This window comes from Boleophthalmus pectinirostris, unplaced genomic scaffold, assembly GCF_026225935.1.
Source record: "Boleophthalmus pectinirostris isolate CB_2022bp ecotype Guang Dong unplaced genomic scaffold, ASM2622593v1 HiC_scaffold_22, whole genome shotgun sequence".
Lineage (NCBI taxonomy): Eukaryota > Metazoa > Chordata > Actinopteri > Gobiiformes > Gobiidae > Boleophthalmus > Boleophthalmus pectinirostris.
In genome coordinates this window covers 201,624-214,217 of record NW_026571190.1, presented here as the reverse complement: position 1 = coordinate 214,217, position 12,594 = coordinate 201,624, and the positions used below count along the sequence as shown (strand labels likewise).

At 43.1% G+C, this 12,594-nt stretch overlaps 1 protein-coding gene across 4 annotated transcripts in view; it reads left to right on the top strand.

Moving 5' to 3' along the window:
• The window catches only part of pla2g6 (phospholipase A2, group VI (cytosolic, calcium-independent)), a 68,950-nt gene that overhangs the window by 16,462 nt on the left and 39,894 nt on the right, over window positions 1-12,594 (top strand). For 3 of the 4 annotated variants that reach the window (XR_008632880.1, XM_020933674.2, XM_055158797.1), the window contains exons 7-9: window positions 6,897-7,079; window positions 8,008-8,116; window positions 9,544-9,672. Coding sequence is in view for 3 of the 4 variants with exons in the window: in XM_020933674.2 (XP_020789333.1) it covers window positions 6,897-7,079; window positions 8,008-8,116; window positions 9,544-9,672 (421 nt within the window). In the remaining variant the exon portion in view is untranslated. The remainder of the gene's footprint in view (window positions 1-6,896; window positions 7,080-8,007; window positions 8,117-9,543; window positions 9,673-12,594) is intronic. The other variant, XM_055158798.1, reaches the window with a different exon arrangement.

Below are 12,594 nucleotides of genomic sequence, written 5' to 3'. Positions count from 1 at the left end.
CCTGTACTGTCCTGCATTTAAGGTTTTTGAGTGCTGTTTTCCTCTTTTTTGAACAGGAAGTAAGTTGACCAATTTCCATTATGTATGTTGTTGTTTAAAAAAAGTTAAGAGACAATTTGCTGTTTACTTTGGAAGAAAATTTAATGATGATCTACATATGACCCACATATATATATATATATAAAAAAAAAAAAAAATGTGTTTCTCACCTTCCACGGTGGTAGGTCTCTCTCACCCTCATTGAGCTCGGGTCCTCTACCAGAGGCCTGGGAGCTTGAGAGTTCTGCGCAGTATCTTTGCTGTTCCCAGTACTGCACTTTTCTGGACTGAGATGTCCGTTGTTTTTCCCGGTATCTGTTGTAGCCACTCTTCCAGTTTGGGGGTTACAGCCCCGAGTGCTCCGATCACCACAGGCACCACTGATGCCTTTACTTTCCAGGCTCTCTCCAGCTCTTCCTTGAGCCCCTGGTATTTCTCTAGCTTCTCGTGTTCCTTTTTCCTGATATTACCATCGCTTGGTATTGCGATGTCCACCACCACGGCTCTGCTCTGTTTCTTATCCACCACCACTATGTCTGGTTGGTTCGCCATCACCATTCTGTCAGTCTGTATCTGGAAGTCCCACAGGATCTTGGCTCGGTCATTCTCCACAACCTTTGGAGGTGTTTCCCACCTTGATCCTGGGGTTTCCAGCCCGTACTCTGCACAGATGTTTCTGTACACTATGCCCGCCACTTGGTTATGTCGCTCCATGTATGCTTTCCCTGCCAGCATCTTACACCCTGCAGTTATGTGCTGGACTGTCTCAGGAGCCTCTTTGCACAGTCTCTACACCGTGGGTCTTGTCTGGTGTGGTAGATCTGGGCCTCTATTGCTCGAGTGCCCAGGGCCTGCTCCTGAGCAGCCAGGATCAGTGCCTCTGTGCTGTCCTTCAGACCAGCCCTCTCAAGCCATTGGTAGGATTTCTTGATATCAGCCACTTCAGTTATGTTCCGGTGGTACGCCCCATGTAGGGGCTTGTCCTGCCATGATGGTCCCTCCAGCACCTCTTCCTCTGGACCCCACTGTCTGAGACATTCTCTGAGCACCTCATCTGCCGGGGCCTTGTCCTTGATGTACTCAAGGAGCTTGGATGTTTCATCCTGGACAGTGGTTCCCACACTCACTAGTCCTCGGCCCCCTTCCTTCCGGCCTGCGTACAGTCTCAGGGTGCTGGATTTGGGATGGAACCCTCCATGCATGGTCAGGAGCTTTCGTGTCTTAACATCTGTGGTCTGTATCTCCTCCTTTGGCCAGCTTACAATCCCTGCAGGGTATCTGATCACTGGCAGGGCGTAGCTGTTGATTGCCTGCACCTTGTTCTTGCCATTGAGCTGGCTTCTAAGGACTTGCCTCACTCTTTGCAGGTATTTGGCCGTAGCCGCTTTCCTTGTTGCCTCTTCGAGGTTGCCATTTGCTTGTGGGATACCAAGGTACTTGTAACTGTCCTCAACGTCTGCTATTGTTCCCTCTGGGAGTGACACCCCCTCTGTGTGGACTACCTTCCCTCTCTTTGTCACCATCCTGCTACATTTCTCAAGCCCGAATGACATCCCAATGTCTGTACTGTAGATCCTTGTGGTGTGGATCAGTGAGTCGATGTCTCGCTCACTCTTAGCGTACAGCTTGATGTCATCCATGTAGAGGAGGTGACTGATGGTGGCCCCGTTTCTGAGTCGGTATCCATAGCCAGTGCGGTCGATTATTTGGCTGAGAGGGTTCAGGCCTATGCAGAACAGTAGTGGGGACAGTGAGTCTCCTTGGTATATGCCACATTTGATGGACACATGTGCAAGTGGCTTCCCCTTGGCTTCAAGGGTGGTTTTCCACAACCGCATCGAGTTCGCAATGAACGCCCTTAGAGTCCTGTTGATATTGTACAGCTTCAAGCACTCAGTGATCCATGTGTGTGGCATTGAGTCGTAGGCTTTCTTGTAATCAATCCAGGCAGTGCACAGGTTGGTCTTACGGGTTCTGCAGTCGCGGGCGACTGTTCGGTCAACCAGGAGTTGGTGTTTGGCTCCCCTGGTGTTTTTGCCGATGCCCTTCTGTGCTGCACTCATGTATTGATTCATGTGCCCACTTATCTTAGCCGCAATGATGCCTGACATGAGCTTCCATGTTGTGGAGAGACAGGTTATTGGCCGATAGTTGGATGGGACTGCACCCTTTTGAAGGATCCTTTAGGATCAGGATCGTACGCCCTTGGGTTAACCATTCAGGGTGTGTCCCATCCCTTAGCAGCTGGTTCATTTGTGCTGCCAGGCGCTCGTGGAGGGCAGTGAGCTTCTTTAGCCAGTACGCATGGATCATGTCAGGGCCCGGTGCGGTCCAGTTTTTCATACCTGAGACTCTTCCCTGGATGTCTGCCACTGTGATGGTGACTGGATTCTGTTCAGGGAGGTTGCTGTGGTCTTCTCTCAGATCCACCAGCCACTGTGCATCGGTGTTATGTGATGCCTCCCTTTCCCATATGCCTTTCCAGTACCTCTCAGTCTCCAGCCTTGGTGGGTATGCTCTGCTGTTATTACCCTGCCACTGAGCGTACACTTTCGCCGGTTGTGTTGCGAACAGCCGGTTTATTCGTCTGGCCTCGTTATCTCGTGTGTACCTCTTTAGGCGGCTGGCCAAGGCTTGGAGCCTTTGTTTGGCAGTTTCGAGTGCTTCAGGTATGGGCAACTGGTTGTACCTCTTGGCCACTTGCTTTTTCATTGCACCTTTCTGGGCCTCTGACAGTTGGCTCACTTCTCTCCGCACCTCCTTGATTTTAGCCTCTAACCGTCTTTGCCATGGTGGGTATTGTATCGCATGGCTCCCATGGTTGCTCTTATAGCCCAACACATCTAGGATCACTGCTGCTGAAGTGTATATCAGCTCATTGGTTTCAGTGATTGTTGTGGTAGGGATCACTGTCAGTGCTGCATTCACATCGTCTAGGAGACTTTCAGATGGTACTTCACATAGCCTCTGTAACCGGCATCGGGGTTGCCTTGTGTTCATTCGGGCCATGATCTTATCTTTCAGGTCAGTCGCTGCCTCGCTCAGCGTGATACTTATTGGGGTTTCGTACCCAATCTCTGGTTGGGGAGTTGGTGTCAACTCCCCTCTGACCTGGCACACTGGTTCCCCCTTGCCGTGGCATTTGTGTTGTACCTCATCAATCTCTAGTTGTGATAGCAGTTGCTGTTTGTGGATGTTGGAACACTGAGCTACTAGTTGTTTGGCCGTTAGCTTGGACTGTGGGTATCGTAATAACCATTTCTCCCACATCCTGTTCATGTAACCCCTCTGCCTAGGGTTACTGTAGTAGTAGCATTCCAACAGAGCCTTGTTCTCGCATCTCGCCCATTTCCGCCGTGTTCCAGTAGTAGTATATATATATACATATATATATATATATATATATATACACACACACACACACACACACACACACACACACACACACACACACACACACACACACACACATATATATACCTACCCGACTCAACAGGGCCACCTAGAATTGGACCCCTATGGGAGTGGGGACAGGGGAGTGGGGACAGGCAAAGTTTGTCGCAGGGAAACGAAATTCGGGACAGTGATAGAGAACAATGAGACAAACCAAAAGATGAATTGGAGCATGACCCTATGACGAACAGGAAGTCGGCCATATTGGATCAAACATTCGCCGCCGTTTTGACTTAGGTGTCTACAAAAAGATTCAAGTCCCCGGGGTTTGGTCCAGATGAGCTCAGATTTGACATGTCACATCTACAGACATAAACTCACAGAAGTTGCCAATTTTTTTTGGAATACTCCTTACGGTTCGCCCGTAGCACGCCGGCGAAAAACGCCTTCATTTCCTGTTTTTTCGGTGACCTGTCACGGCCACAGGCATTGTCCTAGACAACTCAAATTCAAATCACAATTGCGTGATCCAGACCTGAATGTAATGAAATATGAAATCTAATAAAAGTGAACTCTATAGCGCCCCCTAGCATAGACATGAAACGTCAACATTATCGGATTAGTACCAAATTCGGGGATTAAATTCTACACATGATTACAAGCAAAAAAGTCCATTATGAACATGATGCATTTTTCACCACTGGCCAGCAGGGGCGCAAAGAATCCCCCAAAAAATAGTTTAAAAATAGTTACACACACAGGGTTAGTCCGATCGTGCTGAAATTTGAATCTTTAATGCCTGATCATGGCCTGAATATAATACACTATAAACCATATGAAAAGTGAACTCTGTAGCGCCCCCTACCATAGACATGAAACATCTACATTATTGGATTTGTACCTAATTCGGGAATAAAATTCTCCGCATGATTACAAGCAAAAAAGTCTATTACGAACATGCTGCATTTTCCACGTTTGGCCAGTAGGGGTGCAATGACTCCTCTGAAACATTTAAAGGTACACTGTGTAATTTTTCTGCTGGACAAGCTGTCTGCCTCGGGAGCTGTCGGGAAGACAGGGTGGCGTGCCGGGGCGGTCGAGAATCCCCGGAGGTCGAATGGGGGGGGGGGCGGTGCGCGCCGGGCCACCATATCCCCGCGCGGCTTTAATTTCTTCTTGTTTTTCTTCCAGGTGTACAGTAATGTAAACTGGAGCATTGCCACTTATCTCTATTGTGCCTCTGTTTGTTTTTTTTTACTTATTTTTATTGAAAATAAAAAAGTAGCCTATTCTAGTATACATCATATGTGGATTAGAGAAATTAGTATATTGGCAAGTACTGGGGTTAATTTTCCACAAGATATCAATGATGGAACCTAGACATTTAGCAGAGGAAACACTTGCCCATTAATAGCTCCTTTAACAAGAGAAAATCTACCATCTTTATCTTTGTGTACAAAACTCTGTTCAAAGATTACTTGACTTGAGATCAGTATAGCCACTCCCCTTTTATGTTTACCTCTGTATGAAGATAGTCCACTCAAATTTAGTTCTTGTCAGTATATAATATCTGTTTTTTCCTTTCAAATTTTTGTTAGTATATTCGACCTTTAGATTGGAGTAAATATGCCGTTAATATTATAGGATGCTACTCATAATCTTTCCGATGCCATTAGGTAAATTGTATTGAGTACTGCCTAGGGGTGGCACGGTTCACAAAATTCACGGTTTGGTTCGTATTGCGGTTTAAGGTCGGAGTTTTCAGTTTGGTATGGTTCTTGTTGTCATTTTTTCTTTTTAATCTTTAATCTCCAGAATATACTTCAGCATATGCTATGTTAATTATCCACAATTAAGGATACAGTATTAAAAGTTATGTAGTAAAGTAATCATTACAATGTTAGTAATGTAATCACCATAAGCTGAATTTGACTTGACTTTAAGCACATAATTATTGGACATAGACAGCTGTTGTGCTTCAGTGAAAACATTTTACCAATTTCCTAAAGCCTTAGTCACAATAACCCGCACGGGTCTCCACGGGCAGTTCACGGGCGATTTTTGGCCAAGTCCGTACGGGGCTCGCAAGTGGCCCGTACATGATTCCAAGCTCGTAGACCGCCGGCTGAGCCCATAGGGAGGAAATGTTCATGCACATTTTTTCCTGCAAGCGGCCTATGGGCGGCAGCTCATAGCAAGCACTATCTCACACTTACAGGGGAAGTACCGGTCAAGTATGGATCAAGTGCGCGTCACGCAGGTGTGTCATACAGGTTTTTCCATTTTCTCACACCCCGAATTCATGCCCACGCACGGGTCCCGGACGGGCCAATTTCGTTGATCCTGCGGGTCACGTGCATGCCTCGTGCGAGCTACCAGCGTCGCACGACCTGTATAAAAACTGATGCGATGCCTGTGTGGGCACACACGAGTCGTAGGAGCTGTACTATACACACCAAATTTTCGCCGACGAGATGGCCTAATTATCTTAATTCCCGCACACCCAATCACCTACATCTAGCACTCCATTGAGTGTGTGCAACTCGAAAGTAATTTCCTAAGAGTAGTTTATGTAGCTCCTCTATTAATCATGAAAGCACGATCTTAATATCAGCATGGGGGGCCGAACCATGTTTCAGTGAAAAATAAGTATATCTATATCTATGTATATGCATCGATAATGCAAATATGCCTGTATAAATACTATCCTTAGTTCAAGGTAATAAACTCATAATAACGGAAATCTCTCATCAAGCACAATAGAATCCAGTGCTTTAAACAAGTAAGTTACGTAACAGTTATCTTAGTATCATCAAAATAACAAAAATGTCTCAGTTGCTGTCAGTTACTTGAGTCCACATACCTCATGTTCAATCATCAGCTCTGTATTTTTTTGAGAAGCTCATCTGCTGTGTTGAAACTGTGAGCTACTGACAAACTCTCCGCCAGATCCAGAGTAAAGTAAATCCTGTCGCTGTAGTTGATGTCTCCATTAATCCTTGTCTGCTCCTTGTTTTGGTGGTTTAGATATCGCATTATCAGAACTCTCAAGGAATCTGCATCTCCTCTGCGCTGCGCTACACCTGCGCTATCTCAAGGTCCTTTGGTCTGTTTTTTAATGTTCATACTGTATCTTGATTTATGGGCAAAATAGTGAAATAATGAGGATTATGTAGAGTGGGTTAATACAGATATTTTAAGACCAAAATAATGAGTCTGACAGCAGCAGAGGGAAAGAGAGTTGATGCCCATGCTCACTTCTCATTTGGAACGCAGCGGCTAGCATGTTAACTATATGCATTCATGTTTACAGTTTATAGTATAAGATGATAATACTGTACACATATAATGAAATTTAATACAAGGTTTACAAATACTAGCATATAGTTTGTTGACCAAGGAATGTCTTCCACCTTTGGTTTTAAAGTAGAAACGCCCAGCTGACACTGTGTTTCTCGGTGTAGCTGTGCCGTCTTCTGCTGGAGAATGGCAGCGCCGTGAACTACCTCAGTAAAACTGGAGAGAGCCCACTGCACATTCTGACCAAGAAAGGCCGCTTTGAGGCCTCCATGGTCCTGCTTACCCACGGGGCCAGCCCAAACCTGAAGGGCCAGAACGGAGACACAGCCCTGCACCTAGCCATGAAGGTACACCCACCAGCCTATCTCTGCCTCTTTTTTTTTTTTTTTTTTCAGTAAAATGAGAAAAAAAAAATTGTTGTCCCTAATAAATGCACATCATCACAATAAATTTGAGATGATGTTTCAAAGGTTATAAAGGTTGATTACAGTTTTTTTCTATAAATGGCCTGAAAAGTTGTTCAAAAAGCATAAAGAAGTAGATTTGATACTCAATATTGATTCCAATACTGCAATGATAATAAAAAACACTTTCTTCAGAAAACAGAATGGCCTTATCTCTGTGTATTCCCTCAGTCGTCCAGGTAAGTTTTATAGTGGTCCATGGGCGTATACTAGTGTTGGTGTTAATAATGTGGTTTTACTGTCCTGTGAATGTGACTTTTTTAGTACTGAGACCTGCTCATATAAGTATCTAGCTTCAGTACTAGTTTTACTGAAAAAATTGCAAATTAATATTTCCACATGAGTTCAGCATCAAAGGGCCCATATTATGATATTTTGTAATCTGTGTTATAATTTTGTTTCCTCATTAAAAACATAGTTGGATGTTTGATTAGAATTAATATACAACCCCTGCATATTTAGTTCTTCTCTCAAACAGAAAACCATCTGTTCCACCTTGTGATGTCAGGTGATAATACAGGAAGAGCTCCACAATGTTTTTAAACTCCATACACCTTCATTAGAATCATTTGGATTATTTCAGACCTGGAATTGCCAGTCTCTTCTGAACATGGGGATGTAAATAGTAATAAAGGGTTACTCAAATATGAAAATATGAGAATGAATCAAAACACAACTTCAGGTATGTTTTTGATGAGGTACCAACAATATAACATAGCTTAAGAGTCAATTTTGTGTAATATTGGACCTTTGAATATTTATCCTGCTGCCATTTTGATGGTTCTTAATTTTTCACTACATTCTTGACCAGATGGACCATATCGACTTGATCAAAGCTCTCATCGTGTTCGGAGCTGACGTGGAGATACACAATGACCTGGGAGAGACACCTGGTCTCCTGGCTGCACGCTCCAGCAAAGGTGAGTGCTCTGAACCTATGTACAACCACAAGGACACTAACCTGAGTGACTCACCCTCACATCGGGATGGTTATTTGTTTTGATGGCATGATAATTATCTCCAGATTTGAGCTGGAAGTATCTAGCTGGAGGATTACTCTGCATGTTCTAGTTTGACAGGGCGGAAGCTGGACACAGTGAGAGCATGCTAAGTTCACACAGAAACATGTCTTCAGTTGAGGAGCTGAGTATGAGTGGTTTATAAAAATAAATCCATAAGATGATCAAAAGTGACAAGTTGTTCTTGGGCTGTAGCTCTAGATTAGACCACTGGGTATTCTTAGTTTAGATGAACACTGATTTTTATTTTATTTTATTTTTTTAAAGGTTCATTTTAAACCGTTATTCCCCTCTTACTTACCGCAACAAGTCTATAAGCAATTTAAAATGCTTCAGAATTAGATGCAAACAACACACATTGGACTTATTTTGACCTAAAGCCCTGCTTCTACATTATATCTACTGTGGCAAGACCAAGTTGAGGGAAAAAAATCAGGCAGAGGCCCTGAAGTACACCCACTGTGATAAGGTATTAGAGGAATGGACAGTGGATGATGACTACACAACTACATCAACCACATTGTGATAACGCAGCAACGCTTCAGTTCATTGTGACGTTTAAAATAATCTCATTTTGGGATAAACACTGGCAATGCAAAGTTCACAGCATTTCGTAATATTTAATACATATTCAGAAAATAGTTTTAATTTTTGAGATAATAGAAAGTAGAGAGTTACATTCAAATAATTAAAGGAAAGATGTAAAAATATAAATTTTAAATATGGAAATTCAAAAAGCTTTAGACCTAATTTAAAATTGTATCTTTATGAATATGTAATCATATGAAATATATTATCAAAATTTGATATCTGATATCAATATCTGAATTTGTATTCCAAGAAAATAATGCTAGTATTTTAATGGTTGACCTAAACCACTGTTTCCCAAAGACTGGGTCGCGACCCTCAGGTGGGTCGCAATCAAAAAAATTTTTGCTGGTTCAGTGACTGTTTTTCATTGTTTAAAACTTGAGTAAAATTTCAGAGAGACACAATCACTCAGTCGACAATAAAATATCCTCATTAATTTTCAATAATGGTCAAACCCACCTTTATTTTATGATTTACAAATGATGTCTATTGACTTACCACTCTTTTAAATCCAAGGTTATAATATTCCATTGCTCCTGTTTGATATTACAAATGCAATAGTATAAGTGCGTGCTTACAGTTCCATTTGTTACAGTTGTCAAGGGAATATCTCTCTGTTTAATATGAAATGGAATGTTTTGTTCGCTTGATGCTAAAGAGTGCGCGCCGTAGACTAACACTCGCCTGTGCTCTGCCTCTGCTCTGCCTCTGCTCTGCTGCTTGTGCATGAGTGACAGGTGCCAATAGAAAGATCTTACTGGACATGCTGTGTAGTGTGGGAGTTCAGCGCTGTCACCCCCCTGCATATGCCCCGACCCCTGCACGTTCCAGCCCCGCGTCCTCGTCCAAGCCGCCTGCTGCCATAGGTACAGTGTGCATGTGTTCTTTTTCATATATTTCTATAACATGTTAATAAGGTACCAATACGATGCTATGAAATATAAGGTCTGAATAAAGATGTTTACACAACTAACTGAACTTTTGACTATATAAATTAAAGTGGGAGTATTATGTAAAATGGATTTTTTGACAATTTCTACTATAGCCCGACCGATATATCGGTTGGCCGATATTATTGGCTGATATGGGCACTTGGAGGCATATCGGCTATCGGCCTGATATGGACTGATATTTCCCGTGGGCATGTTATACGTCGTTATAAATCTTAGACTTTCTACATTATGTTCATTTAATCCAATTTACAGACAGATAAATGTCCTAATATGTGGCTCTGCAACAGTATTTATCTGCAGAGTCATTTGTCTGTGTGTGTGTCCGTACTGTCCCTGAACACACCCCCAGAGTCACTTCACTCACGTGCGTTTGTTTACACTCGCATACATAGATCCATGTGCGCAACACTGAGATTATATTCTTTTTATGGACAATCGGTTTGAGTCTGGATTAAAAGGACATTTATTAGTGCAGATTTGTGATGTGAGGAGGAGCCTGTGTGAGCGGTGAGTGTTGGAAATATGTCGACTTTGAAGCTAGTTTTGTTTTTTTTCTCATTGGTTAGCCAAAGTTTGTGTAAGGATGTCGCTTTGGCAAGAACAGAATTTTGACTTGTTGCCATGGCAACAAAATGTAAATGGGGTGTGGGCGTCATTGATTTTTTTAATCGAGACCATGTCACAAATGTGGATACCAAATTTTCTGTATCTATGACAAATAAAACCTTATTTTTCCATACAAATTTTCTAGGGGGCGCTATTGCACCCACTTTTCTAACATCAGTCAGGGTCGGGGTGTGAACCCACAATTAAAATTTGAGTGACATTACATGGGTGTCACTGACTTTTGGATCAGGATGCCAAAATGGAATTTTAGGCAAAATTTCAAACATTTTTGAACAACTATTTGGGAACAAATGATTTTCTCCCATATTAAATTTTGTTTCAATCTGTAGGAGGCACTAATGCGCCATATTAATAATTTTCACATTAAGTAGCTTAAAGGTTGTATGGAGGATTTTTTGTTTGTTTCAAATTGTCAATGATAGCATTATAGAGATGCAGTAGCCTTGTAATTATGATGACCAAAAAAAAGAGAATAAAAATTCATCAACTCTGGACGTGGTGGGGCCAGCTAAACATTTGCCAATAGATAACGACACTGCCTCATTATCTGTTAGCTGACAGGCTGTCAATCAATCTCCCTACGTTTCTAGCGTAACTGACTTGCCTGCGCGCCGCCGGTACGTGGTTTACGTACGCCTGTCACGCAGTCCACAGACACAAGACGCACAGACGCTGTTTACTCCACCAACACAACAGTTCTTAGCGGCTTTTTTTGACCTATATCCTCCTCGCAGTTAGCACAAAGTTTGTTGCAATGGCAGACAAGAATTCAGGAGCAGTTAGCCGCAAAAGAAAGTCCGTTTTTGAGAATGCTGAAAGAAGAAGACAAGGGGAAAAGCAGTGAAGCCAAACTAAGGTGATTCTTGAAGATTCATTCCAGCGATGGCGCAACTGAAGCAGACGAAGGGTCTAAAGACTGACGCATTGGTCGCCAAATTACTTCTGGACAGGTCACTTCTGCTTATTATGAAAATGTACTTTATTTCCAAGAGCTAGTCAAACGTTTTTCAGGACACGAAAGCGATATCCTATGTCTGAAAACGTAATTTTCAAGGCAAAGAAAGAGTCTGCTTCCTGCTGCGTGTTGTAGCTAGTTAATTCGCACTGAATCTCCGCGCACCCTTCTCTGCACCCTTTCCTACTCCTGTCCCCACTGCCCGATCCGCTCTTCCCCCTGCTCCTCACTTCTCCGGGCACGGAATCTCCGCGCACCGCTCCCCTCTCCTCTCTCCTCTCCCTGCTCCCTGCTCCTCACTTCTCCGCCTTGCCTAACCAACACTGTAGTTAGTTGTTTACAAGTCATGTGCAGCGCACCGGCTGTAAACAAACCTGTTTCTGGCATAAGGAGGAGGCGGGAGGAGGCGTTTCTACGTAGGGAGCTGTAGGGGAGGGGGGGGTTTCACGCATGCGCAACATTTGAAAAAGGACAAACAGTCGCTGGATTTCTCGTTCCTTGGAAAATCCTCTATACAACCTTTAAGGGCAGAGAGTTTAACAACTGTTTCAAATTTCGTTGAAATCGGAGTTCGTTTGAGCAAATTGGAGCAATTTGTAAATCTCCAAAACTGTGTGCATTTTATGTGGCTTCACTGCTCAGAGATGAGCCATTTTATTTATTTGTGAAAAATGGAAATAACCAAAAGTTAGAGAAGCGCAAGTTTTACCAGATGGCAAAATTTCAGGACTGTTCGTCATTGTTTAGTGGGTGAAAAATGGGTGAGTTGGTTAGAAAAAAAGAAGAAAGAAAGAAAGAAAGAAAGAAAGAATAATGATATGAGATATCATGATATGAGAACAATGTTCCGCTTTTTTTTGGCCGACAGACTATACATTTTCGGAAACCTCTGGCACATTGCTACCTCATGGCGAGGGTCCCTGGCCACTACGGGCGAGTCACGTCGTGCCATTTCATTTATCGGTCACCAGGAGCATCGCTTTGCGATACTAATACGCCCTTCATCAGCTTCTGGCGCTCGGGCCCAATAAAATAAAATAATAATAATTTGAGCAAAAATAATATATCCAAAAACATTAGAACAGCATATTATATGTTGTTTGAAAGCTCTCAACCTTCCCCACGTAATTGTGGGGTCATTGGTGAGTGACAGGCACTGACGCGCTCGTCTTTCACCATCTCGTCTGGGTCGCCCATGACCTCTCGTTGACTTCCATTCATTTTAGCAGTGATAAATATGGCCCAGGCCTTGG